Raw genomic sequence first — 26,998 nt, forward strand, 5'->3', positions numbered from 1 at the left:
GGACCCCTTGATATAATTTATCCTGATATCCTTCATTTGGCTTTGGGTCAATTGGCCGGATCCCTGAGCCAACAGGCTAAATCTGGGAAGGTGGGACAGTGAGACCTGCATTCTCAGCTCTTCATCATAAATATATAGCTGAAATGCATTGAGATTCAGGTTTTTCACAATAATCACTCAATTGAAGTCAAGTCACTTGTTTTGTTTATTCCCAATGGTTTACACTGGTGATTTTACATCAGTACATGGGTAACAACCCAAACAATCAAACTTCACTTCATTTCAAAGTAAAAAGAAAAAAGAAAAAGATATGACTACTGCAACCAATTATTTGTGTGGAATGGTTTGTCGATCACTTAGTTAACTCTCTGTAGGGTAGTGAACAATGTTCATGTCAGACTATAACATCACTGTAAAACGTGATACCATCTCAAAGAGATCATATATTTTAACCATATATTAAACCTTTATTCAGTATTATACCTTCCACCAACACTATTCAATTCATCTTCTAACATGGAAAATCAGTACTCTCATATTTCTATTAGTAACTTAAATCATATTAATTCATCTACTACTGCAATGCCTAATATACCTGACAAATGACTTCAAATAATGTAACCAATCTAAAGGTGGTTCATTTGACTAGAAAAGATACGCTTTGTGTGATTTTGAAGGCAATACAATTTGTACGTTGCCCCGCAAGGTAAAAGACATTTTCCTCCACATTAAAAGATAAAATATGGCTTATCACTTCTTAAATATGTATGTTCTAATCTGATGCCCCAATCCGACAGCATTTGACGGCAACCTTCCAAAACTGTTAGAAATGAATAACAAAAATATTAAAAATAGTGTTTTCTGACTCGCCCCAGTTAAGCTTTGGTTATCATTATTCTTAAAATATGGTACACATGTGAACTCTGCTACATACACAAATATGCCCAATGAGGAATGCTTCGTCATTGTTGGTCAATCAAGAGAAACGTTTCTAGCAGAAACAATTGCTCTTGAGATGGTTGTGCCCAAGAGTGAATGCAAGGAACTATTTATTGATTGTAAGATCATTTCTGATGAACTTTACAGTGCATGAACACAAAGTAACTTTCAGTTTGAATAGACACATATTTGCTCATGTCTCTTCAGGGGCTCCATAGAAATATATCTGAACCAATTCTCACATGACTTGACATGTTTTTACCTATAACAACTGTTGGTGTTACGTGAGAGATTAACCATTGCTGTCCCCCACCTCTCTGCAAAGGTCTCTATAGGTTGTTGATTTCCAGAAGAGTTTGGTCCAAGACCTGGTGCATGTCCAAGTTCTCTTCTTTGGCTTTGGCCAGTTTCTCTGGAGAAGGAAACAAAGTAGCAGATGAGTTTCCATATACACGTCTTAAACTGAAAATATAGAAAATCCAGAAACCCTCTAATTCTACAGTCTTCATGCAGGTTGTGAATTGTATTACCATGAACAGGTTTGGTAAGAGAGACAAGAAGCTCAATCAGCAGGTTTGAGAAGATCCAAAGAGAACAATGAAATGCTGCTGGAGAACACCTCAAACCAGCTTTAAAAAGAGGTTTATACTTGGGCTATGGTTTTATACTAGAACTTGTTTACATGCTTTAATGTTCAAAACATATAAATATTCTCAAACTGTCTGTCTGAAACGTGCCTGATTCTTAAAGCCCCTCCCCAAACGGGAGTCTGTTCTGATTGGCTTGTGAGAAAAATATGGTGCACTTTTGCAAAGGTAGTTCTGTTTCATTCTCTCCTGGCTACCAGTGGCAGTAAACAAAGTGAATATTCCTCATTGCGCTCCACTTAGGTCAAGATTTGGAGACTCAGAAACGTTCCTCAGCGGCTCTATAAGCACTGAGCTGGGGGGAGGTTCTGCCCACTAGGAGCCACAGTGCATGCTTCAGGCGAAGGTTGGGCCGGATGATGTGCCAGTGACTCAACTTGTGGGAAATTGGGAAATTGTGAGAGCTCCTGCGGCCCAGCCTTTTGAAGTTCTGCTTTTTTGGAGGAGCTAATGCACTGCTGGGCAGACTCAAGGGCATCAGCTCTTCATGGCAGGGATGTAAAGACCCCTGGCCTCTCTGCGGGACGCAGGGAACATGCCCCCAGTGTATTGCCTCGCTGATCCTATCTCCAGATGATGCATTCAAGGACCAGGCCCACTGTCCCAGGCCACAGTGGCAGGTAATCTCTCGAAAGCTAATACTGCCGCATGGATAGCTCACATTGGAAACACCCTCCTCCTCGCCCAATTTGCAATGGTGCAGCCAGACGGTAGAGAGTTGAGACAAACGATACGGCGTTTTTGTTTGATGACCAAAGAATTGGATGGACTGATGTCCACCCCATCATGATTCATGACACAATGTCAGGTAAGCCTCGCACAGGCACCTGTGTCGGACGACTGCAGGCAAACCCTACAAAAGCGTCCTGTTGTGCCTTGTGAGAGGGCATTGGACCGCAGGAAGCAGTCTAGCCAGGCGGCACAAGCCTGGCGTTATCTAGGTAGGGGCATGGGACCCCCAGCTCAGCGCTCCAGAAGACGTGGTGCACGGGACCCCCTGTGTTCGCTGGACGTCAATCCAGCACCACAGCACTAGCAGCACTAACATATCACAGGCTTACAGGATGCAGTTCCAACGAGGTCGTACAAGGCACCCACATGGTCCCTCAGTTACACGGGTGGGTTACGGTCAGAGAAACGCACAAGTGTCTTTTTCAATTCCGGCGGAGGAGGGATCGCACATTCTTACTGCATGCCAACGCCTAGCCAAGTGGTATTCTCTATGCATTCATAGAGAATAAAATTGAGACCGTGCAGAGTGCAAGGGCTCCTTCCACAAGGCGTATTGAAACTGTTGGGTTTCCTTCATGGTGCAGAGACACGGGGTCAGATCCAGGTTGCAGGACACACTGAGGTTCTTGCATGCAGGGACGGGCTATTCTACCTTTGGCATCGGAGGTTGACCAGTAGGGAGTTGTGTGTGACAGTCATGCCGGTAACTAACGAGCTATAACAACAGGTATAAATACCATGTGTGGCCTATACCCGGCCTCTCAGCATCTTCTGTGACGCACATAACTTTGTTTGCATAAGATCTTGACCCGTACAGAGACATATCCACTCTGGTTACTGCCACTCAGTCATCCAGATATTCACGAAACCATAGTTGCATTCGTAATTTACAACATTGCTGCTGATACATTTTCTGTTATAGAAATTTCATATAATAATTGACTAATCATTTAAACCTTGAATTACAGTACATATTAAGCAGTGTTTAAGTAGACTACATACTATTCTGCCTTCTATTTAAATACAAGCAAACAACCAATTAAGTACGCATTTCTTAATTGAACCTTTATTTTCCATACATGATGAAAACTATTCTAGGTTACACTTAGCCTCGTTTCAGATCTCTGAGCTGATAAAACAATTTAGTAATTCAGTCTCATTATCAGGCAGTTACACTGATTTAAAATGAGAGTTAATTTCCAGGAAATTATTAAGAAATGATCAACTGTAAAATATTATTTATATCTTCATTTGATGAAACACTGTTTCTTACATTAAGCATAAACTGGTCTTACTCAACACATCTACAAGACATGTTTCACCAGCAAAGGGCCAGAACTTAAAACGTACAGAACATGTGTCTACATTAAAGTACTTTTTCTAAGCCAACACTACGATTCTTATTTTCGGGTGATTATACAATAATGAAAACAGTTATGAATATTATATTCCCTTTCTGCCAATTAATCCCCCTGCACTGTTCCTTTAAATTGATTATATTATACATAATAAGCCCTTTTTGTATCAAAGCCGTGCCCTTAGCTTTCTGGCCAGAACAGTTTGTTGTGTGTGTTTCTCTCCCTGCTGCATTGAGGGACAGAAACACGTTTTTCTCCAAGTGGGATGGTTCTGACTTTTTCTAGAGTTGTTAAGGTATTTATCAGTAGATGACGGTCAGCCTGCCCCCAGTTTGGAGTAACAGGCAATAATACCAGCACAGCAGCTAATCCTATTTTAGACACCTCAAAAAATATTTAACTAACTGATCGAGGCAGCAGTAGACCATCAACTCCCATGTTCTGCCAGGTCATTTCTGTTTTGGTCAAAGGACAAGAAGATTTGAAGATACCGTATCAAGTTTTTTCCCCACTCTCTGTAATTGTTTTGGCCTTGTCGCTGTCTTGTGAGAGTGTCTCTCTCCTTTAAAAGCGTCCTCCAGTGTTTGGTGCTTTGGTCCAGCCTTTGCCTGAGTTACCTGAATGCGTTGCTAAAAGTAAAAACACCTGACGTAGAACGAAGGAAATGATCAGGCTAAATATCTCAATGTAGCTGATACCGGTAAAAAAAAGAAGCCTTGCTTTATTGATTCACTTATTTCTGCTTACACATACGTTATGGTGTGCTACAAAGCAGTTGTTCATTATTCATGCACTGCTTATGAATATTAAGTAGAAGAAATAAACAAAATAGAAAGACAGGAAGGAGACAGAAAAGTAGAGAGAGCTTTAATACATTTATTACAGAGGGAAATGTTCAAGAAGAGAGGACATTAACTAAGTGAACCTGCAGACACACAGCAGTGACTGGGTGAGCAATAACTTAACCCTGTACAAAGACTAGTGCTGTGTAACGGACGGGTGGATTCAGCACATTGCATTTCTAGAATCTTCCAGGCCCTGATACCACTGTGGAATGGAACAAAACAACAAGAAGCAGGCAGAGAATAGTTCAGACAGGAAGGAGGAGCAAAGAGGAAGTGAGAGCGCCGCTACAGTGTAGTCATGTCGTTGAGGGCCAGGTCCAGCTCCTCGCTGAGGGCCTTGCCCTTCAGCTTCTGAGCATACACCTCATCTGGAGGAGGACACGACACACACACACACACACACACACACACACACACACACACACACACACACACACACACACACACACACAAAGAGAGACGAGGGACCCAACAGACAGATGCACAGAACGGAAATGGAAAAAGGCAAAGAGACAAGAAAAAGAAAATTAATCGAAACTGGAAACCCTCAAACAGAATGGCCAAGAGTCTCTGGGGTTAATACCATCATCACATCAGCTGGTTACAACTTCAAGCTCATTCAGACAAATAGTGTCATCTCTGATCACTATACTCTGGTTTCAAACACACAAACTGAACAAACCATGCGGTTATCGATGACTGCTGCTCAACAGTTGTATATACAACACATGTCAGAGACAACGGGATCACAATCACTCCTGAAACAGCCGCAGGAAAGGATAATGCATCCAGGTAAACCTCTTCCACACTTACTGGAACCAGTACATGTGTAACAAGTCCTATTGTTACCTCAATAGCAGTACTCAGATTCATGACGTGCAAAAACCTGGGATCCACCTGGGATCCACCTGGGATCCACCTGGCAGCGATACCATGCGCTGTAATCACTCCACTACTTGACACTGTTGTATCTGCTCAAGATGGACCTAACTTGAATCCCTTTCCATACTCTTCGGTGAGTTTTATCCATTACGAAGCAGAAGATTGATGATTCATAAGCTGATCATATTGTATGATTGAGTCTTAATCTCCTTTAGGTTGAGCGTTATTTCTTTTTGAGGGTATTTTCCAGGCAGGAGAAGTGAGACGGATGAGAGGGATCAGAAGGATGACAGGGAATGCTATCTTTGAGATGTAGCTGAGTCTTCCCTGACTCATTCAATGTTAAACGTGCTGGATGCAAATGAAGCGTTGCCTGATCTGGCCCTTTTAGGCATGTCTCAAACGGTGCGCATCATCGTGGATTATTGGGCTGCATGGAGACCTTTATAGTACATAATAAACGTCCCACTCTTCTGCAGCGGCAGTGCTATATGAAGTGAGTGCAACAAGGTTACAACGTGGCACAGTCTGTGCCTCCCTGCCTCATTACGCCTGGCTTGTATGTTTGTTGACCGTGGTGCCACATTGGGACATAGACTACATCACCTTCACCCTTAACCCAATCAGCTCTTATTGGAGTGGAGGGGGAAGCCTTTCTATGAGGACAGGTGTTTCTATGAGGATAGGTGTTTCTATGAGGATAGGTGTTTCTATGAGGATAGGTGTTTCTATGAGGATAGGTGTTTCTATGAGGATAGGTGTTTCTATGAGGATCGGTGTTTCTATGAGCATAGGTGTTTCTATGAGTATAGGTGTTTCTATGAGGATTGGTGTTTCTATGAGGATAGGTGTTTCTATGAGGATAGGTGTTTCTATGAGGATAGGTGTTTCTATGAGGATAGGTGTTTCTATGAGGATAGGTGTTTCTATGAGCATAGGTGTTTCTATGAGTATAGGTGTTTCTATGAGGATTGGTGTTTCTATGAGGATAGGTGTTTCTATGAGGATAGGTGTTTCTATGAGGATCGGTGTTTCTATGAGGATTGGTGTTTCTATGAGGATAGGTGTTTCTATGAGGATAGGTGTTTCTATGAGGATAGGTGTTTCTATGAGGATAGGTGTTTCCCTCTCAGGTGTGGGCCCCTCTGACACCAGACGGCAACTGTGGCTCAATCAGAGGATCGGTGGTCCGATCCTTGGCTACCCCAAATTGCTCCCGAAGGTTGTGCCATTAGTTTGTAGATGGGTGTGAATGGGTTTGAGTGCCTTTACAGATCTTCACATAACTGTGCTCATTAAGGCTACAAGTCCGCAAAGGGGAAAAAGCACAGAGATAATGCGTCTGTGTCATCCTTCCGTCATTGGGTACGTTAATGTCAAATGGACTGTACTTGTATATCTCTTTTCTAGTCTCCCGACCGCTCAAAGCTCTTTTACATTACTTGTCATCATTCACCCATTCACACACTAATGGCAACCAGGATGAGGGCAATTTGGGGTGAAGAGGCCACAAGGACACAACGATATGGATGGATCAAACCGCTGATCCTCTGATTGGAGGACGACCCTAACCCTAACCACTGAGCATCTGGTGATCAGTGTTTTTACACACTACGGTCAAGCTGAATAACCATGCACATGCAATTATTTTGATTTGGCTTCATCAGTCAACAATCAGTCATCAATTCAGTTCCAACAGCAGAATTGGAACTAGCAAGGATGTGTGTTATTTTAACATGAACATTGTTCACTGCATGACAGAGAGCAGGCATGTTACACAGGTGAGTATTTGAATACCTTCCAAGTCATCGATGGTCTTCTCCAGCTTGGCCACAGACCTCTCTGCAAACTCTGCGCGGGTCTCAGCCTGACAAACCACAGCACAGCATGTGTCAATACACTCTTCAACATGATTTATGAACTTCATGTGGCATAAGCAACAGAAACAGCAACAATGTAACAGAAAGAATCTCACCTCTTTCAGTTTGTCAGTAAGAACTTTGATTTCTTCCTCATATTTGTCCTCCTTTTGTGAGTACTAAAATCCAAATAGAAAAAGGTGTTAAAATGCATATACAACTCCAATATTAACCACTAAAAGAAAACATACTTCATTAAAGGATGATAAATACACTATTGCGGTGTCACAATTATTCTTTGAGAAGCAAGGGTAACTATTAGGTGTGAAATATGTAATTAAACAGTAAAATATTAAGACAGTTGTAAGGCATTTGAACCTTGTCATTATGATACTATAAGCATGTTACGTCACACAGCGTTGCCCTTTCTAAAAAACATGATTGAATCTTCTTTGAAAAAAACAGAAGGTTGTTTAACAAAACATTTTATGATAACAAAATATTTTTTTAACTAATTCCCCGCTTTTCACTTCTAAATCTTAAAGTTATGGTCCTTCCTCCTCTGAACTCTGATTCTCAGGCAGCAAACTATGGTTCTGAAAAGTGAAGCCAATGTTTAAGTGTCTTAAACTTGCATGTTCTCTCATGTCCATGAGGGGAAGACTCCTCTGGTTGTGTGGACATTTAGGAGAAAAGGACTTCTCACTTATAAAGTCACTTCCGTTTAGTGGTAGCAAAAAGTAGGCGACATACAAAATTGCCGAACTCAAGACTTCCAAACATCAGTCCACACACCAATGGCTGAGGCCACGGCGAATACGTCCACTTCTTATACAGTCTAGGGTCTAAGTCTCCAACGTTGGGTCATGAGTAGTTAAGTGGACATGGATTCCTATCACTGTTTGTGTTTGCATTGGTTAATGTCAGTAGTTTTGTTGTGAGGCCGGTCCCGTGGCTGAAGCACCCTCAGCTCCTACTGTACCTTCTCAGCCTGGGCTTCCAGTGACTTCAAGTTGTTGGTGACATTTTTCAACTCTTCCTCAAGGTCACCTGATTTACTGAGCAAGGCAAGGGACAGGGAAAGCAAGAGAAGAAAAAGCAGTAATTTGAAAGGTAGGAAAGCAGACCCTGACATGGTCTGAAGGACCATCCAACATGTGTATTAACGTCTCTGTCTCTCTTACTCAGAGACAGAAGATGGATTTCTGTCATGAAACCGCTCTGTTCACATCGGACTGAGTAAAAAGGCAAAGGAGGCTTTTACGTTTTTGATTAGAAAATGTCAGCCAAAAGATTAATCACAAATTGAAAAAATAAGTCTGTTTTAATTCTATATTTTTCCAGTTAGCCCCATGTGCAGACCCAAACTAACAACGTAATTTGCATCTCTCAATACTTTCTGACTTCCTGACTCCCAACCAATGAGATTGAGGCTCTCAGCTCTTCATCCTCAATTTAACGTTTCATTTTTTTAAAGGATCAGCTCATTTAATAATAGACATGTTTTTTGGGGACCATGTGATGGCAACGTTCTTGTTTTGATTCCAACTGGGAAATTTTGTTCTATTGCAATCTCTGTTTTTAAACTTAAAATACTTTGTGCCACGGCCTTTATGATAACCAAACCTTTGCAAGTCATCGTTGGTTTGAGTCTTTTCATGGGATTTGTTCACAAGAAAAACAACATAGAATATCAGCAGGCGTATACGTGTAGCAATGCTTAAAGGACATGCTCAAGTCGAAGTGCAAGCCAGACAGAAAACAGAGAGCGGGGTTGAGAGGCTGCAGGTCAGAGGAGCAGAAGGAGACCCTGGTTGAGTTCGTACAGTAAGTACCTCTTCTTCTCCGCACATCATGGACTTCATATTCTGGTCCATTAGTCTGAGCTCCTCCTCCAGCTCCCTCACTCTTCTGAAGGGGTTAGTCGGGGAGGTCAGGGGTGAGAGGGGTCAGTGGGCGGGGCCACAAAACAACAACACACAGTAACCGGTCCCATACAGGCGGTGGTGGTGTGTTCAGGCATGCATGACGTAAAACACACACCCAGGTACGTATTCCATATGTCCTGCAGCTTGGGATTCACACATGATCAAGTGAATAATCAATTAGTCGGTTAACGGGAAAATAAATTGTCAACCATTTGTATACTTGCTTCAACGTTTAGGTTATTTATAAAGCAAACTGTCAAACGTAGAATTCAATCTGAGGATAGATTAAGCTATTTGACTCTAAATAGTTAATCAATTTATTATAAAAAATAATTAGTAGATTAATCAAAAACAATCATTAGTTGCAGTTGTTAAGGGAATCATGCAGCACTTACACTGAGGCTGGGTTGCACCAACAAGGAACATAACATCATTTTACACCAAAATTAAAAACTAGCTTAAAATTAAGACATTTAAAAACCTCTCTGGACTGAATTTGTATTTTGTTGCACCTAAACTTGTAACTGCTATTTAAACTGTGATCCAGTATTAACTTTAAACTTAACACTTGAGGAGGCTTAACTTTTTAAATGGCTGCCTTTTTGAGATGGAGTGAAAACAATGCACAATGCACTTGAGTGAAAACAATTATCAAGTGCATTGAAGAAAGTGAAGGGTTGGAGTCAATCAAGTGAGTTTTTTGAAAGGAAACTGTTCTGGAGCTGAACAGGAAGGTTGGACCAACAGTTAGTGTTCCTTACTGTCGTTTTATCTTCCAGTCTTTGGTCACATTTATTATTTTAATTCAGCCACGTTTTTCTCAAAGGAGGAGAAATTAGAGCTCCTCTGTTGAACCATCATGAGTTACGTTTGGCTAACTAACTGACTTTTTAGCAAGCTAATTATTATTATTACTATTATTATTATATGACGCTCTGGTCGATACAATTTCATCTATGTCGATCCTTAAGCTTGCCATGTAAAGACGAGACTTAGACTTGGTATTCATATTTTTTTATTTCCAGCATTTCTAAGCTGGATGGGCTGGTTGGCTTTCTTATCTGTTCTTCTGCGTTTAGCTTTTCTTAAAAAATAGGAAACATAGATAAATAAATAAATAAATATTTTTATTTGGGTGAACAAGAATCTCCATACTAATTAAGCTATTTAATTGTGCTTTAAACAATTGTGCAACAGAGCTCTGCTTCATTTGAAACCAGGATTTACTCATCTTTAACCTAGTTTTGCGAAACTGAATAGAACTAAATCATAGATTAAATGAATTATTGTTGGTACAACCCATCTTCAGAGGATTATACTGTCGTAAAATAAGAAATGTGTCAATTACAAGGGAATGTGTAAGATCACATGTGGTCGTAGTAGTGATCACAGGACCTCTACTATGGCAACATGAATAATGCACAGTGGCTCCTGTGTCGGTGTGAGTTTTCATGGTGTGGGTGTTGACTTACGCCTCGGCCACCTCGGCACGCTCCTCTGAGCGCTCCAGATCACCCTCCAGGATCACCAGTTTACGTGCAACCTGCAGACAACCAGCAATCAGCACACACTCTGTTTACACTGACTGTTAGTATGAATCCTTGCTGGCTCTGTTACTGTGTTACAATGACATACTGTACCAATTGTGAAGATTATACTATATTCAGAGATGGGTTCGTCTCAAGTCTGAGCTGTGAGGCCCAATCCAAGTCCAAGTCGTAATAAATGAAATAAATGAAACTTTGAGTTTAATGTGTTGTCCCTGCTAAAATTACATCATAATGTGACTTTGGTTTGGTGTGTTGTTCCTGCTAAAGTTACATCAGAATGTTTTGTCGACCACAGCTAAATCTTCACATTTGATCAGACATATAATCTGTTTCTGTCTGCTGGTCTGCAATGACAACACACACCTTTACCTCTGACTCCTTTTTTTAATCTTTTGATTGCCCCTAATTTTCTTTACTGACGTCACGTTTCCAGCGTGAACATGCTACACGTGCAGAACCTGTTTATATGAGTGTGTAGCAGTATTTTGTAGCGCTGCACTGCAAGTTTATAACGTCCAGCAAAGACGTTGTAAAAACAGTGACTCCCCCACCTCTTCATATTTGCGGTCGGCCTCCTCAGCGATGTGTTTGGCTTCCTTCAGCTGCATCTCCTGGATCTCCATCTTCTCCTCGTCTTTTGATGCTCTGTTCTCAATGACCTTCATTCCTCTGAGGGACAAGAGGAACAGTCGGTCAGAGAGTTCATGTGTGACTCGCTACCACAATGTAACATCTTCCTACATGTGCTTGATCTGAATAGCATTCAGTAAGTGTTAAAGAGTCTCTTCTTCTTCTCAACTGTGAAACAATGTTGTCTTCTTTTACTGCGGAGAAGCTTCATCGATCCAACAGAATAACCCGGAAGAAGTTGACTGTGACTGTTCTTTCTCAAATCTAATGTTATGGAAGCGTGATACTAAATCGTAGGATTTACCTAACAACCTTTACGATCTCTGACTACAGTGACATGTTCTTGTGTGCATTGATACAGCAGGGCTTGTGGAGAACATCCTGGTCTGTGTACGATAGAGAACATGGCAACTTTAGCCCCTTTTACACAAAGTACACGCTGTGGCAGCTTAACCCAGCAACCAAGTGAAACACAAGCTACAATAGTTCAAGTGACATTAATCCCTTCACCTCTCGCTCTCATCTGCAGCTTTCTCAGCCTCTTCCAGCTTCTGCAGAGCAGTAGCCAGTCTCTCCTGAGCTCGGTCCAACTCCTCCTCCACCAGCTGGATACGTCTGTTTAGAGATGCCACTTCTGCCTCAGCCTGTAGCAATGCACACGCACACACACACACACACACACACACACACACACACACACACACACACACACACACACACACACACACACACACAACATTTGGTAGATCAGAGCCTGAAGAAGTCACATTATATCCATAACGACAATAATAACTGCATATATAACAGCAGACAGATTTACCAATTAAAAACATAATAAGTACAACAATTTCGGTTTTGTTTGATCTGTATTCAACTTGCCATCAAAAAGAGAATAATGATTAAAGCATCCAAACATAAATATGGCTCAATTTATACGGGAGACCTTTATGCTTGATTTAAGTGGCTAATACGTGACACCAGTCCAGGTAAAAGCAGCTAGAATACCTGGGACACTTCTTCATGTGAAACTGAATCCACACTGATCAGGACGTGTAGCTAGTTTGTTTTGTACATTCAGAAAATATAAGAAAATGTAGACAAAAGTAACAAACAAACAACAGCCAGCCCTTTGACCAGTTGCTATAGAGAAAGAAGGAAGAGTCCAGAAGCACCAGATGAGACATAAGGAGACGGCTTCTTTAGAAAACATTCGTCTGACGAAAGGTGCAGAATAATGAATACAATTTTACATTTCATGAATCTGTAAGTATTTGTTTTAGTGATGTTCTACGTCTTATAGTTCCAGAAGAGGGTTGGAAAAATATTAGAATTCTGAAGAAGAAAATATATTTCCTGCACTGATCAATTTTGAGAATTTGGTCTATTTTGCTTCCAGAACATGTTTTCTTCCAGACTAGTGGAAAGAAAACATCCAACATATGGATGTATTTTTCCAATTTGTATCTTCTTGTGATTTCTAATAAAGTCTATAAAAGTTCCCATTTCATCATTTGCTTTATTAAACATAACTCTTCAGAAATCTCCCCTTCAGTAGCTTACACCAAAGCTTCCAGTTTCATTCCTATCTATATTCGGAAGGCTTTTAAAGAGGGGTTGGTACCGATATCATTCAAAACGGGATACATCCAACATTTCATTTCTAAAACAGGAGAAAAAAGGAAAAAAAAATCTGACTTCAGATTTCAGATTTCTGGCTGATCTCAGAACGCGAATAAGTTTTCTCATGTGGCCTTAATTCCCCTCCGGAGGCTACTTCTGTGATTCGTTCACGCTGTGGGAGCAACTTGCGGAACTACAAGTGACGTAATGCCCTCCGTAGTCCCGGTCCCGGTCCCGGCGTTACCCTCTCTCTGCCGTGCCTCTCCATGTCCGCCTCCTCCTGCAGCAGCTGGGCTCGGTCCTCCGCCTCGAACGCGGCTTGCTGCAGCGTCTGGATCTTCCTCCTGACCGCGTCCATAGACGCTAAGGTCGCCATCATGTGAACGCTCAACTCCGCTTTCAGGTGTCACGGGGTTTCCGTGGCAACGGCGTCAGAGGTGGGCATCAACGCGCCAATTCTTCCGGACACGATTTCAAAATAAAGCAGTTGTCAGTAAGCCTCTTATTTTGAAATGGCAAGTCTTCAATCTAACTCGAGATCATTTGTGCGCATGAATCCGTTTGAATAGTTCATCATGTGTACCTTCTAATTGGGACTTAGTTTGCACTGACGAAGAATGTGCATCAAATAAATGAATTATCTTACTTATTTCACCTCTTTATCCAGAATATATATACCTATATATAAATACATAATGCATATAAGTCTGTTCTGTAAATTGTAAACAATACTAATAGTTTGTAAAGTAATAAATACTGAATGGGTATACATGGACTGTATACAGTATGCTAGATGTGAAGATACATAAAGCATGTAGGATTCATATTGACAGTGTCAGATTATATGTAGGCTTACAAGTAAAAAGGTGTGCATTTTAAACTGTAAAAGAATATCGTCTATAATGGGTGAACATGGATTTGGAACTGTTCTCCTGATGTGTGTGTGCATCAGAGTGGCGGCCTGCAGGAAGAAACTCTTCTTGTGTCTGCTTGTTCCAGCGTTCAGTGTTGTGCAGCCTCCATGAGGGGAGCAGCTGGAACAGGCTGTGTTCAGGGGGTGAAGGGTCTGTGTTCAGAAGGGTCTGTGTTCAGGGGGTGAAGGGTCTGTGTTCAGAAGGGTCTGTGTTCAAGGGGAGAAGGGTCTGTGTTCAGGGGGTGAAGTGTCTGTGTTCAGGGGGTGAAGGGTCTGTGTTCAGAAGGGTCTGTGTTCAAGGGGAGAAGGGTCTGTGTTCAGGGGGTGAAGTGTCTGTGTTCAGGGGGTGAAGGGTCTGTGTTCAGGGGGTGAAGTGTCTGTGTTCAGGGGGTGAAGGGTCTGTGTTCAGGGGGTGAAGGGTCTGTGTTCAGGGGGTGAAGGGTCTGTGTTCAGGGGGTGAAGTGTCTGTGTTCAGGGGGTGAAGGGTCTGTGTTCAGGGGGTGAAGGGTCTGTGTTCAGGGGGTGAAGTGTCTGTGTTCAGGGGGTGAAGGGTCTGTGTTCAGGGGGTGAAGGGTCTGTGTTCAGGGGGTGAAGTGTCTGTGTTCAGAAGGGTCTGTGTTCAAGGGGAGAAGGGTCTGTGTTCAGGGGGTGAAGTGTCTGTGTTCAGGGGGTGAAGGGTCTGTGTTCAGGGGGTGAAGGGTCTGTGTTCAGGGGGTGAAGGGTCTGTGTTCAGAGGGTGAAGGGTCTGTGTTCAGGGGGTGAAGGGTCTGTGTTCAGGGGGTGAAGGGTCTGTGTTCCGGGGGAGAAGGGTCTGCAGTGATGTTTCTGGACACTGGAGGAGTATTCGTCTGGGATGGAGGGCAGGCTGACACCAGAGATGTTCTCCGTAGTCTGTTCCTCCTATGGCTGATCCAAACCAGTCGCTGGACCAAACACCGAACCTATCAGCACATATAAGCTGAGAGGTAACCTATACCACGAACATTACACTGACCAAGTCTTGGTAGGAAGTTGAATGAACACTTACACGAATAGAAGTTAGAGATGGTGCAGTGTAGCTGGGCAGATAGTGAAGTTGAGGATTTTGAAGAGACTCTTTTTGCACTGAGAAGATTGCGTCCCTTCAGTTAGATATACTAACTCAGACATAGCACTTTTTAATCAGAAGGTTAAATGTGGATTCCAAGGATATGAATTAGAGAGGCTTATTGTAGAGTCGAGAGAAAGATCTGCCCGAGAAGACCAATTTAGGGGAAATAAGATCCAAGAAATGTTACCAGAAAGGTTGGTTAGCTGTCCTGCATTGACACAAGGCAGCAACCTCTGTTTTCAAAAAGTGAAGCCAAAGTGTCTTAAACTTGCATCCTCTCTACTGACCACCAGGGGGCGACTCCTCTGTTGTATTGAAGTCTATGAGAAAATGACACATGACACCTCGTATGTCCCTGTATAGACTTCAATGTTGTGTAAAAAAGGAGAATACCAGTTCTAGAATACTTTCGTATACTTAAGATTAATATTGGTCTATACTATTTATGTGTTGTGATACAGTGCTGCAGCATTATTTTATTCACAGTGTGAACTCAAGGGCAGCAGCATCTGCACAGGCTGCTGCCAGGCGAGGAATCAAGAAACCAAATCCTCCAGGCCAAGCTCCCCAGATTAGTCAGAATAGATGGCGTTGGCCTCAAGGTGCTGAAAAGCTTTATGATATGTTGGTGGAATCGGATACTCCACACGACAGATTTAATATGCTTCTGGCTGCTGCTGTCAGCGGTGAGACGGCTACTCAGCGTCAGGAACTAATGATGACGCTTCCAAGATGTAGCTCGACCTGCTTTAAATTGTGCCCCTGAAGGTCAGCATTACTTTATTGGACATGAGACGTAGGAGTCTAAAGTTTGACTGACGTTAACAAACTGCATATTTGAAATGCAGAAGGAGTTCATACTTGACACATTACTTTATAACACTGCTAATGTCACTGATGGTCTAAATGTACGACTGTGCAGTAATTTATGTTAAACAGCCTGGTGCTACTTTTCTTTTACAACACCTGAAAGAAACCAGTTTCAGTAGTAAATGAAACATGGTCAGCACATGTAGTCAACAACATGGCACCGCTGTTCCTGTGGAAAGGGTTCTGGTGTGAGGGACTACAAATAGAGGACTTTGGTCTTGATATAGTTTCCTCCCTGCAGTAATGTGAACAATGGCATCAGCTCCCTTCACTCACATCTGTTGCTTTTTTCTCTGCTTGCTCCAGCTTCTCCTGGGCATCCTTCAGCGACTCGGAGTATTTGTCCAGCTCATCCTCCACTCCTTTCAGCTTCTTCTGCAGACCCAGCAACTCCTCCTCCAGCTACAGGCAAACAGTACACATACACAGAAATACAGCATGTCAGATAATACATTGTGGATATTAAACATTTACGATGCTGAAGTGCCTTAAAGCTGCATTCTCTCTAATGTCCATCAGGGGGCGACTCCTCTGTTTCCTTTCAGAAGTCTATGAGAAAATGACTATACTTCTCTCTTGATTTATTACAATACAGCATGATATTCATTTAGTAAATCATGGTCCATTTAGATTCAAATAGATCATAAAGCAGGGTATGCTTCAGGGCGGGGCTACTAGGTGATTGACAGGTCTCTGCCAGAGCCATATAGGGTGTCTCTATGTCACTCAAATAGGTTCACTTCCTGCTCATTGGTTTCAAAAAGCCAAGATAGAGACAGCCATAATCCAAGATGGCGACGGACAGAACATCGAACTCAAGGCTTCAAAACGGCAGTCCACAAACTGATGGGGACGTCACGACGACTACGTCACGGTGACTACGTCACGACGACTACGTCACGGTGACTACGTCACGACGACTACGTCACGACGACTACGTCACGGTGACTACGTCACGACGACTACGTCACGGTGACTACGTCACGACGACTACGTCACGACGACTATGTCAGGATGACTACGTCACGACGACTATGTCAGGATGACTACATCACGGTGACTACGTCACGACGACTACGTCACGACGACTATGTCAGGATGACTACGTCACGACGACTACGTAAGGATGACTACGTCACGACGACTACGTAAGGATGACTACGTCACGACGACTACGTCAGGATGACTACGTCACGGTGACTACGTCACGACGACTATGTCAGGATGACTACGTCACGACGACTACGTCACGACGACTACGTCACGACGACTATGTCAGGATGACTACATCACGGTGACTACGTCACGACGACTACGTCAGGATGACTACGTCACGACGACTATGTCAGGATGACTACGTCACGACGACTATGTCAGGATGACTACGTCACGACGACTACGTCACGACGACTATGTCAGGATGACTACGTCACGACGACTATGTCAGGATGACTACGTCACGACGACTACGTAAGGATGACTACGTCACAACGACTACGTAAGGATGACTACGTCACGACGACTATGTCACGACGACTATGTCAGGATGACTACGTCACGGTGACTACGTAAGGATGACTACGTCACGACGACTACGTCACGACGACTACGTCACGACGACTATGTCAGGATGACTACGTCACGACGACTATGTCAGGATGACTACGTCACGACGACTACGTAAGGATGACTACGTCACGACGACTACGTCACGACGACTACGTCACGACGACTATGTCAGGATGACTACGTCACGACGACTATGTCAGGATGACTACGTCACGACGACTACGTCACGACGACTACGTCACGACGACTATGTCAGGATGACTACGTCACGACGACTATGTCAGGATGACTACGTCACGACGACTATGTCAGGATGACTACGTCACGACGACTACGTAAGGATGACTACGTCACGACGACTACGTAAGGATGACTACGTCACGACGACTATGTCAGGATGACTACGTCACGACGACTATGTCAGGATGACTACGTCACGACGACTACGTCACGACGACTATGTCAGGATGACTACGTCACGACGACTATGTCAGGATGACTACGTCACGACGACTACGTAAGGATGACTACGTCACAACGACTACGTAAGGATGACTACGTCACGACGACTATGTCACGACGACTATGTCAGGATGACTACGTCACGGTGACTACGTAAGGATGACTACGTCACGACGACTACGTCACGACGACTACGTCACGACGACTATGTCAGGATGACTACGTCACGACGACTATGTCAGGATGACTACGTCACGACGACTACGTAAGGATGACTACGTCACGACGACTACGTCACGACGACTACGTCACGACGACTATGTCAGGATGACTACGTCACGACGACTATGTCAGGATGACTACGTCACGACGACTACGTCACGACGACTACGTCACGACGACTATGTCAGGATGACTACGTCACGACGACTATGTCAGGATGACTACGTCACGACGACTATGTCAGGATGACTACGTCACGACGACTACGTAAGGATGACTACGTCACGACGACTACGTAAGGATGACTACGTCACGACGACTATGTCAGGATGACTACGTCACGACGACTATGTCAGGATGACTACGTCACGACGACTACGTCACGACGACTATGTCAGGATGACTACGTCACGGTGACTACGTAAGGATGACTACGTCACGACGACTATGTCAGGATGACTACGTCACGGTGACTACGTCCACTTCTACTGTTTATGACTGCCATTGTAGAACTGTTAATGTATTGAAAAGACTACAAACCAGTTAGTATGTAAACCTCAAAAAGACAAAGCCATCTCTGTGATAGTTTTCTTTCTTTTAATTTGATAAAACAGTCGTAGAATAGTCATAGTAGAAAATACAATTAAATTAAAAATAATGCATTTCTCACTCTCTTTGGTATTTTTGTCACCTACAGATTCACAATGATTATTGCTGGGTAATATGTATGTTCAAGTTCATTGACTATGTTGTAATTCTATGAGCATTCCTCCTCCGTTGCTCTCCCTGAGGTTTCTTCCTTTTTTGTACTTGTTTTTGGGGAGTTTTTTGGAGAGTTTTCTCCTGAACCGTATGTGAGGTCCTGGGACAGAGGATGTGTGTAAAGCCCTCTGAGGATAATTTGTGATTTGTGTTATACAAATAAATTAAATTGAATTTTAAGCATGGCAGGCGGAGTAAGAAACTAGGGTCCGTCATAATCAGTGTTTTAACAATAGGGAGTGTTACATGACAGACCTTTGGGAAAAGTCAAACTGGGGAACATGAAAATCTTATTGAAATAAAGTTAACTACAATCAAAATATAGACACGGGTCAATTTGAGCTGTTGGGTGTTAAAGTCAAAACATCTGTTCTCGAGCTTTAAGGCACAATTGTCTTCATTCAATGATCAGCCATATTTCATCATCTTGTGGACGAGAGCCAAGATGGAATGGAAAATATGTTTTCAAAGATATATTTTAACCTGTTCACCTTATTACTTATTCTTCATATGCAGCATTAGCCTCCCCCACCTCATACCAAATCACACACACGACATCTCAATATCTGAGAGACATATTTCCATGAAGTCTAACCATCTGGGACGCTGCAATGGTGATCGAATAGGCAGATTGTCAGTGGAGCATATTCATGATTCCATTACAGAAAATATCAATCTAACAAGCAGACTGCTGAACCTTTTCTTGTTTACATCTAAATGAGTCCCTTCCATTTTTGGGCTTAAGGCTTTTGTTATCCTATGAGTCATTTGCAAAGATTGTTTCAGTGAGTCTCCATTTGCAACAACAGCTTGTCGACTATAAAAAGCCAATTGTAAATGACAGTGATGTGGCCTGACCACTATGTCCTTTCTTAACACTTCTGACAGTCGGTCCCAGCCGCAGCCATGTAGGGCCTCTCAGTCACAAATAGCACAGTCCTGATCCTTCAGTCAACATTGTGGCAACTCCCGAACCGACAGCCTTGACCGTCTTTCTGAGAGGAGCAACGATTCAAAGAAGGTGGGGGAACTTTAGAGGGAACACAGAAATAGACATGCCAGTGTTCAGAGCTCCTATGGAGAGAGAAGGCATTGTAATAGCTGAGAGCTGGGATCCCCATGGGAACAAATGCTATGTGGACAGTTGCATATGTTGAATAGCTGCTATCTATTCATTTACTGCTGTGAGATCTCTTAGATTACACAGGAGAGACGCTCCCTCGACCATGAAGAGATATCACTGTGTTCTCTAGCTGAAACAATATGCCCGACTCATTCCTCGGGAAACTGTAGCTGCATTTTGCAGAACATTAAGGAAGCACTGGACGGCCATTTCCATCCTAACTGAGCCCTGGCAGACTTTGGCCATATGTTCCAATACATCGCCATCCTCCTCACGTCAAGTCTGCACGGGCTTTGGGACATGAGAGGATTGAAGAGTTCAGACCTCAGTTGGTCATAAAAATATTATTCTGAAGCTTCATGTAAATTGCTTTGGTTTCTTGACTTAGATTGTTATTTGTATGAAATATCAGAAGCCACTGTTATTTCTGGTCGATTATTGATTATAACGACCGGTGCAGTTTGGTATTTCCCTGAGAGGAACCGACAGGGAGGAGGTCCATTCACACAGGATGAGGAGTAGCACCAAGACAGAAAGAGTCTTCAACCACGGGTGGGCCTCAGGGCGCCACCTAGTGGGCCATGGAGGTACTGCCAAATGGTTATATATATATATCATTTTTAAATATATCTTTATAATTATTTTGATTAGATTTATTCAGATAAATTAAAGAAAATAAAACAGTTATTCAAACAAAGCCTCATTTTGATGACGACTTGCAATATGGCCACGCCATCACGACACTTTTTGCCACAGTTAGCTTGCTGGCGTTACAGGATACAGAGGCACTAAATGGCAAATTTAAATGAATTGGAATTATTTGAAATGAAAAAGTAAGGTGGGAGACAACCCTGTGCCAGTAGGAGTTTCAAAGTGTGTGGTGAGGAAATATGACCCTGAATACATTTGTTTTGGATTCATAATGGCAGGCAGAGAGATGAATACTTCATTACAGCTGCCTTCAGTAAGAAAAGGTTGAACCAGGATTTTATCAACAACAAACTATAATATTGGGAGTATGCAGAATGTGTCTTGATATTATATGAAGAATGAGATCTGCAAAATTTCATAACTTCATTGAAACACTTTTGATGTCGATTTATCCATTTATTATTACAAGTTGTCTATATTCAGCATACCAAACACCTGAGGAGTGCATCATTTTAAATGTTCTATTTGAACGCTTGTTAATATCCGACTGTATGAATTCCTCTTGATCTAAGTGCTGCAATAGACTCAATTGATCATGACATTTTAATAACTGTGTTGTGAATCATGAGGATTACGGTACAGCTCTCTCTTCTTTTAGTTGTTAATGTGTCTGCGCCTACACTGTGTGGATATCCATATCTGTGAGAAAGGGTTCCAATATTAAGGCTCCATCTTATTTTCAATATGCACGCTTCCACTGGGTCACAACATATTTTCCAAACATGCCATTCGCCAATTGTGACAGAAAGCCAACACCACAGTGGATTCAACTAGTTTAGACGCCTGTATTTCACTAAATTCTGCTCGCAGCCTCTCTTAGTTCCTAATTAGACTAATGCTTGATACCAATGATGATATCTTGGCCAGTAAACGTTTACATGAGACATAACAGAAAACATTTTGACGAGCATCTCTTAAATTGGGCACCTTTGCGACCCCCGGTTAAAGCAGTTTGAGTCTGGCAAATTATCTTTTCTGCATGTGATTTATCATCTCGCCACTCGTTTCCTGTCATGCTGTCACTCACTAATCAAGGGATACAAACACAATTTAAATTAAATTAAAATGTAGCCAGCCTTTTGCAGGACAAACTAATATGTGAAACACTGTTTCGAATAACCTCAAAACCATCTACTTTAGTTTAAAGATTTTCTTCATCACCGTAAAAGCCACCACCCTATGAGACTGTGTGACCCTCGAGCTAATGCAAAATACTACAACCAGTACAGCACAGTATCCATCTGAAGGTTACCATTAACTAACTTTAGCAGAAGTGTTTCCACGCTCATGAATTCAATGAGGTCTGTCGTTACACAGTCATGCTTCAGCCCCTGTTCTTCAGCCATTCCTCTTCTCTAGACCCGGATGGTCAGATCACCTTCCTGTCTCTGCTGAAAGCTCTTGTGACCTTGACATACAGATTGCCCAACATTGTCCTCCCCTGGTCTGTTTGAGTTGCAGTTTATTTAATTGTTTTTTTTAAAGGACTTGCACTTGTCACCCATGTCTCTCTACCTGTTTGCATTTGTCCTCCATGTCTCTCTACCTGTTTGCATTTGTCCTCCATGTTTCATACCTGTTTGCATTTGTCCTCCATGTCTCTCTACCTGTTTGCATTTGTCCTCCATGTTTCATACCTGTTTGCATTTGTCCTCCGCTCCTTTCTTGTCTCCCTCGGCCTGCTCTGCCCGGTCTATCGCGTTCTCCTTATCCAGCTTCAGCATCTGCATTTTCTTCTTGATGGCCTCCATGGTTCTTCAGGTGTGGGGCTCTCAGCAGAGGGAGAAGAGCACTCGGTTAGTCCGGACAGAGACAGAGACTGAGGTCTGCGGCAAGACGGAGGTGGACAGGAGCGCGCGTGCGGCTGGTCTGAGCTTGAAGATGGAGTCAGCTGCACGAGCCCCCTACACTTTTTTTCAGTGAGGATTCGCTCGGGGACGTTGCCCATATTTAGGCAGCGAGAGTTGTCCAGTCTGTGCGCGCGACTTGTGTCTTCAGCACGTTTGAGTAAATCACATCCAGGTGCGTCAGCTCCACCTGGATCACTGTGGTCCTGCCCTCACCTCACATCCATGAGAACCCCGAGGGAATAGATTCACCTTTAAAGAAGCCTCTACGTCTTCAGCGTGGCCATGAGTATCCAGACATAACGCAATGCTCCTCTTGACCAAGACAGAATAAGTTGATAAGTGATAACTATCAGAATCAGAATTCTTTCAGAATCAGATTATAAAAACTGTACATATAATTCATGTAAGAATTATGATGTGTGTTTAATCAACCCGGCAGTATTATACTATAATAAGCTATACATTTGTTCAAATGAGTCCCACCTTTACCAGCTGCAACATGAAGTGATACTTACACATATATGCATCAATAATTATGATCCAATTATATAACGTACATTTTTCTGAAATGGGCCATTCCGCATAGAATTCCTGCTTTTTGTACTTTAAGTATATTTTGATGCTACTTTTGTATAAAAACATTTGAGTTCACTTTTTAAATCCAAAGATAGAACACAACCGTGATCAAAATGCCCTTTTTCTCCTCCTTTTCTTTAGCCTCCATTTTCCTCTTCTCAGTTATGGCTATTTACATTTTTTAAGCCGTTGGAATGAAGAGCAGCCAATCAGAGCCCGTTGGGTGGGTATGGCACAGGATGGGACGGTGCACCCTCTCCCTTCTGTGACCCTGCTCACCTCAAGATGCAAACATGTTTCTAATATGCTCCACAAAAAGCCATAATTAAAACGGTGTCTCTCTTTTTCTTCATCCTCGTTATCATCTGTTTAGGAATTCACTGGATTCTATTCAGACAGCTACTTATGGTTCTGAAAAAAGAAGTCTGATTGTATAGAAGTCTATGAGAAAATGGTTCGACTTCTCTCTTGATGTATTCCCTCAGTAAACATTGTAAACATGAGTTTATGTCTCAATCTCTAGTTTCAAGTCTTCTTCAATACAGCATGATGTTCATTTAGGAAATTATGGCCATTTAGAGTCAGACCATAAAGCAGGGGATGCTTTAGGGCGGGCTTACTGTGATTGACAGGTCTCTACCAGAGCCGTATATGGCATCTCTATGACACTCCTCCAGGCCAGATATGGTAACTTCTGTTAACTGGTTGCAAAAAAACAAGATAGCTGCGGACCACAAACGTCACAACAACTATGACCACTTGTTAAAGTCTACGACTGTGACTTATTTTGATAGAGGCTCTCTGTGGATCACAGTAGAATTATTTTTATACAGAATAATGCAGCAATTTGTCAAGTTTGACAGCATTTTCCTCATTTTAATATTGTTTTGTAAAGAGAGTTCATTCTATTCCCTGTTCAGATACATTTACCTTCTGGCACTTGAAAGACTAGGTCCATCAGATTCCTAATAACTAATATAGTTAGAGTGGAGGACTATGTTGACTCAATGAGACTGGTCCTGAGCTTCCTGTTGAGATAGTTGGGGACTTTTATTTTGAAGTGGTTGGGGCTCATATTCTATGCAAGGCCTCATACCGAACATACTGTTACTCTCTGGGGCATTTATTTGGAAGAGGCAGAATCACACCGTTTGATATTTATAGAGAAGTTATTCCTTAATAATGGGGTATCATAGGAAAAGGCCCTTTGCCATAACATCTCCTCATTGTGTGTGTGTGTGTGTGTGTGTGTGTGTGTGTGTGTGTGTGTGTGTGTGTGTGTGTGTGTGTGTGTGTGTGTATGTATGTGTATGTATGTCTCATAATGCACTAATTAGCTCCTCTCAATCAGCTTTGTTTGCTGTCCACTAACATTTATTGGCAGGTGACATAAAGGCCTTTGTGGAAGAAGGTGGAGATCCTCTCACTTTCAGGCTTCTATACGGCCAAATGAATCACATAACTTTATGCAAGTCATTCAGCTTCCACAGCTAAATTATTTGAAATAGTACATAAGTACCTACATCTTGAGTTGAAATTATGTTTGGAGAGAGAACATTGTGGAAACGGGTGCAAGTCAAAGATCCTTTTTAAGCAGACTTCTGCGGCCATGCTCTGTAACTGTTGAGTCAGCAATCACAGGTTGACATGGTCATCGCTCAGTGACTCCTCGATTAGGCATCTCATATCTTCCAGGACAAAAACTGTAACTCTTATGGCTTTAATATTTTACTTGAGCATTTATTGAGCAGAGGAATATATTGTGTGAAATATATGTGTACAGATCAAAATGTAAACAAACGTTCAGGTTAGAAAACTGGTACCGTTTGCCAGCTTCAATGGCAGCGTTTACTTCTGTGCGACATTGTGTCAAGTCTGTTTTGTACTGTTCCTTTGTGCGTGCTGGTCGTTCAGGACTGTGACCGGTTCACACTGGAATCTGATATTGGAACAGCCAAACAGAGAGAGAACTGATTTAATTTAACACTAAGACATGCAGTCTGTGCGTATGCAATGTTATAGAAGACGTTGTAGAAATAAAAACAAAATAAACAGACTTGATATGATGAATGATTCAATCAGAAAATGATGGTTATGAACACAAAATATAGCTCAATATGAACTAACTTCCTCTTGTGAACAAGGTGAGAAGAGTGAGTGTCAAAGTGATAAGAAATGGATGTCAAGAGTTTCACTGAAAACTGGCTTTATTGAATATAAATCTCTGCTACAGCGCCCATGAGGTGGTGCTGCTGTAAGAAAGTCACATGTGAGCAAAAGAAGAAGGCTTTGTATGATTACAGTCACTTTGGTATTAGGCATGCTGTTCTAGCTATGCCATGTGAAAAGAATATGTAAAGAAAATAAAGACATGTGTGGTGTGAAAGAGGATTTAAATGATGCTCTGATAAATTATTTAACTGGAGTAATTAGTGAAGTGCGTCTAGAGGGTAAATGATTGGCAGCAGTTTATAATACTTGATAAATTCTATGAAGGCACTTAATATAGTGGGGCCAGAGAGTGATCAAACATTAGGCCCTTGGTAAGGAGAAATAAAGTGTGAGTCATATCTCCCAGGAGACAGACCAGCATCATGGGATTGTGCTGGTAACAGGAATCCTCTAGAAAGTATTAAGCACCAATATCGGCACAGATGACACATCACTGGAGCGACTAAACAAATAGTCAATATGATGTCATGTCTCCAGGTTAAATATATGGCTTCATACTCTTTACACAAAGATGTATCCTAATCTAACCCCGGCTTCAACACTGTAGCTGCTTACATCCAAATACTGATACAAAAAACGTTTACTAACATAGCGACTTTTCAATACAGTTCATAGCTCAATCTTTAGAAAAACAATGTGTTCCCACTCAGATTTGTTCCATTGCAAAGTATTTTTTTTCTCTCCAAATATAGTCTTAAAAACTGCTTGTGTCCTATCATTGTCCTTATTTCAGCTTTTAACAGTATGACAAGCTACATACTGAATATCATCACTGTCAATGAGGTCACTCACCACAGACCTCCGCTTCGCAATGGACTTAGAAACCGTCTCTTGAAGCATGCGCTCACTCGCTCTCACACACACACACACACACACACACTTACGCACACACGTACACACACATATCGCATAGAACATTTGCATAGATTATGCATAGTTTGCATAGAAAGCTTAATTGTGCTCGCCTTCACATCTCTAAAATCGAAAAGTAACGTTCTAACGGTGAAGGCCGAGCCAAATTTATTGGCAGGATTTAGCAATTTAATGAAGCCACGTAGCATGTACACAACAAAGACATGTAAATCCAGATTTTTTTCAAAAGAAAGATATGTTGAAAAGTATTTGATCATATATAATCAAAAGCACAGATACCGTAATAAGAATTTCTGTATTATCAAAATTCCTAATCATTGGCATCATTTGACTTTAAAAATTAAATACAGGAACATATTGAGAGCCTGCCTAATGTTACATGAAGCCTCCTCTCCCTTCATGTGGCTGGGGGAAGGTCCTGAGCATTCCACGCATCGCTACACGCTCCCTCACTGCTCCTGGCCGTCCTCACGCAGCTCCGAGGGAAGGAACTTGTACTGCTGCTGTCGGATTGTGGCCAGCTTCCTTCTGGCGTCGTCCAGCTCCCTTTCCTTCCGCAGCATCTCCTCCTGAGCGGCGATGATCTGCAAGACAACGTAGAGTAGAACTTCAGCTGGTAACATTATTTGTCCTGCCGACATCAGCAATTTAAACAAGCGTCGCATCAATGGCCAAGAGTTACAGCTCTAGAATGGAACCAGAAAAGTGTCCTGATCTTGATTGATTAGCTATCTGTTACCGCCGCCGTGATTTTG

At 42.3% G+C, this 26,998-nt stretch overlaps 2 protein-coding genes across 3 annotated transcripts in view; both read right to left on the reverse strand.

Annotated features, from left to right (window-relative positions):
* Window positions 1-187: 187 nt before the first annotated feature.
* tpm2 (tropomyosin 2 (beta)) lies at window positions 188-22,579 on the reverse strand (the record flags this gene model as incomplete). Of its 2 annotated transcripts, XM_079235417.1 has the most annotated exons (9): window positions 4,523-4,889; window positions 7,201-7,270; window positions 7,379-7,441; window positions 8,245-8,320; window positions 10,663-10,733; window positions 11,292-11,409; window positions 11,881-12,014; window positions 16,140-16,265; window positions 22,350-22,579. In XM_079235417.1, the coding sequence occupies 9 exons, from the start codon at window positions 22,461-22,463 to the stop codon at window positions 4,807-4,809; spliced, it is 855 nt and encodes a 284-aa protein (XP_079091543.1). In that variant the 3' UTR covers window positions 4,523-4,806. The 2 variants fall into 2 exon arrangements, with proteins under 2 accessions (XP_079091544.1, XP_079091543.1); XM_079235418.1 differs by lacking the exons at window positions 4,523-4,889; window positions 16,140-16,265; window positions 22,350-22,579 and adding exons at window positions 188-1,351; window positions 13,235-13,366.
* A 2,291-nt stretch (window positions 22,580-24,870) lies between these two features.
* Window positions 24,871-26,998, reverse strand: part of tln1 (talin 1) — a gene marked incomplete at its 5' end in the record, with an annotated part of 54,881 nt that continues 52,753 nt past the window's right edge. Inside the window, one exon of the mRNA XM_079235188.1 lies at window positions 24,871-26,827. Coding sequence (XP_079091314.1) covers window positions 26,693-26,827 — 135 coding nt within the window. The 3' untranslated portion in view covers window positions 24,871-26,692. The remainder of the gene's footprint in view (window positions 26,828-26,998) is intronic.

Source organism: Taurulus bubalis (genome assembly GCF_910589615.1).
Source record: "Taurulus bubalis genome assembly, chromosome: 19".
In the NCBI taxonomy this organism is placed as follows: Eukaryota; Metazoa; Chordata; class Actinopteri; order Perciformes; family Cottidae; genus Taurulus; species Taurulus bubalis.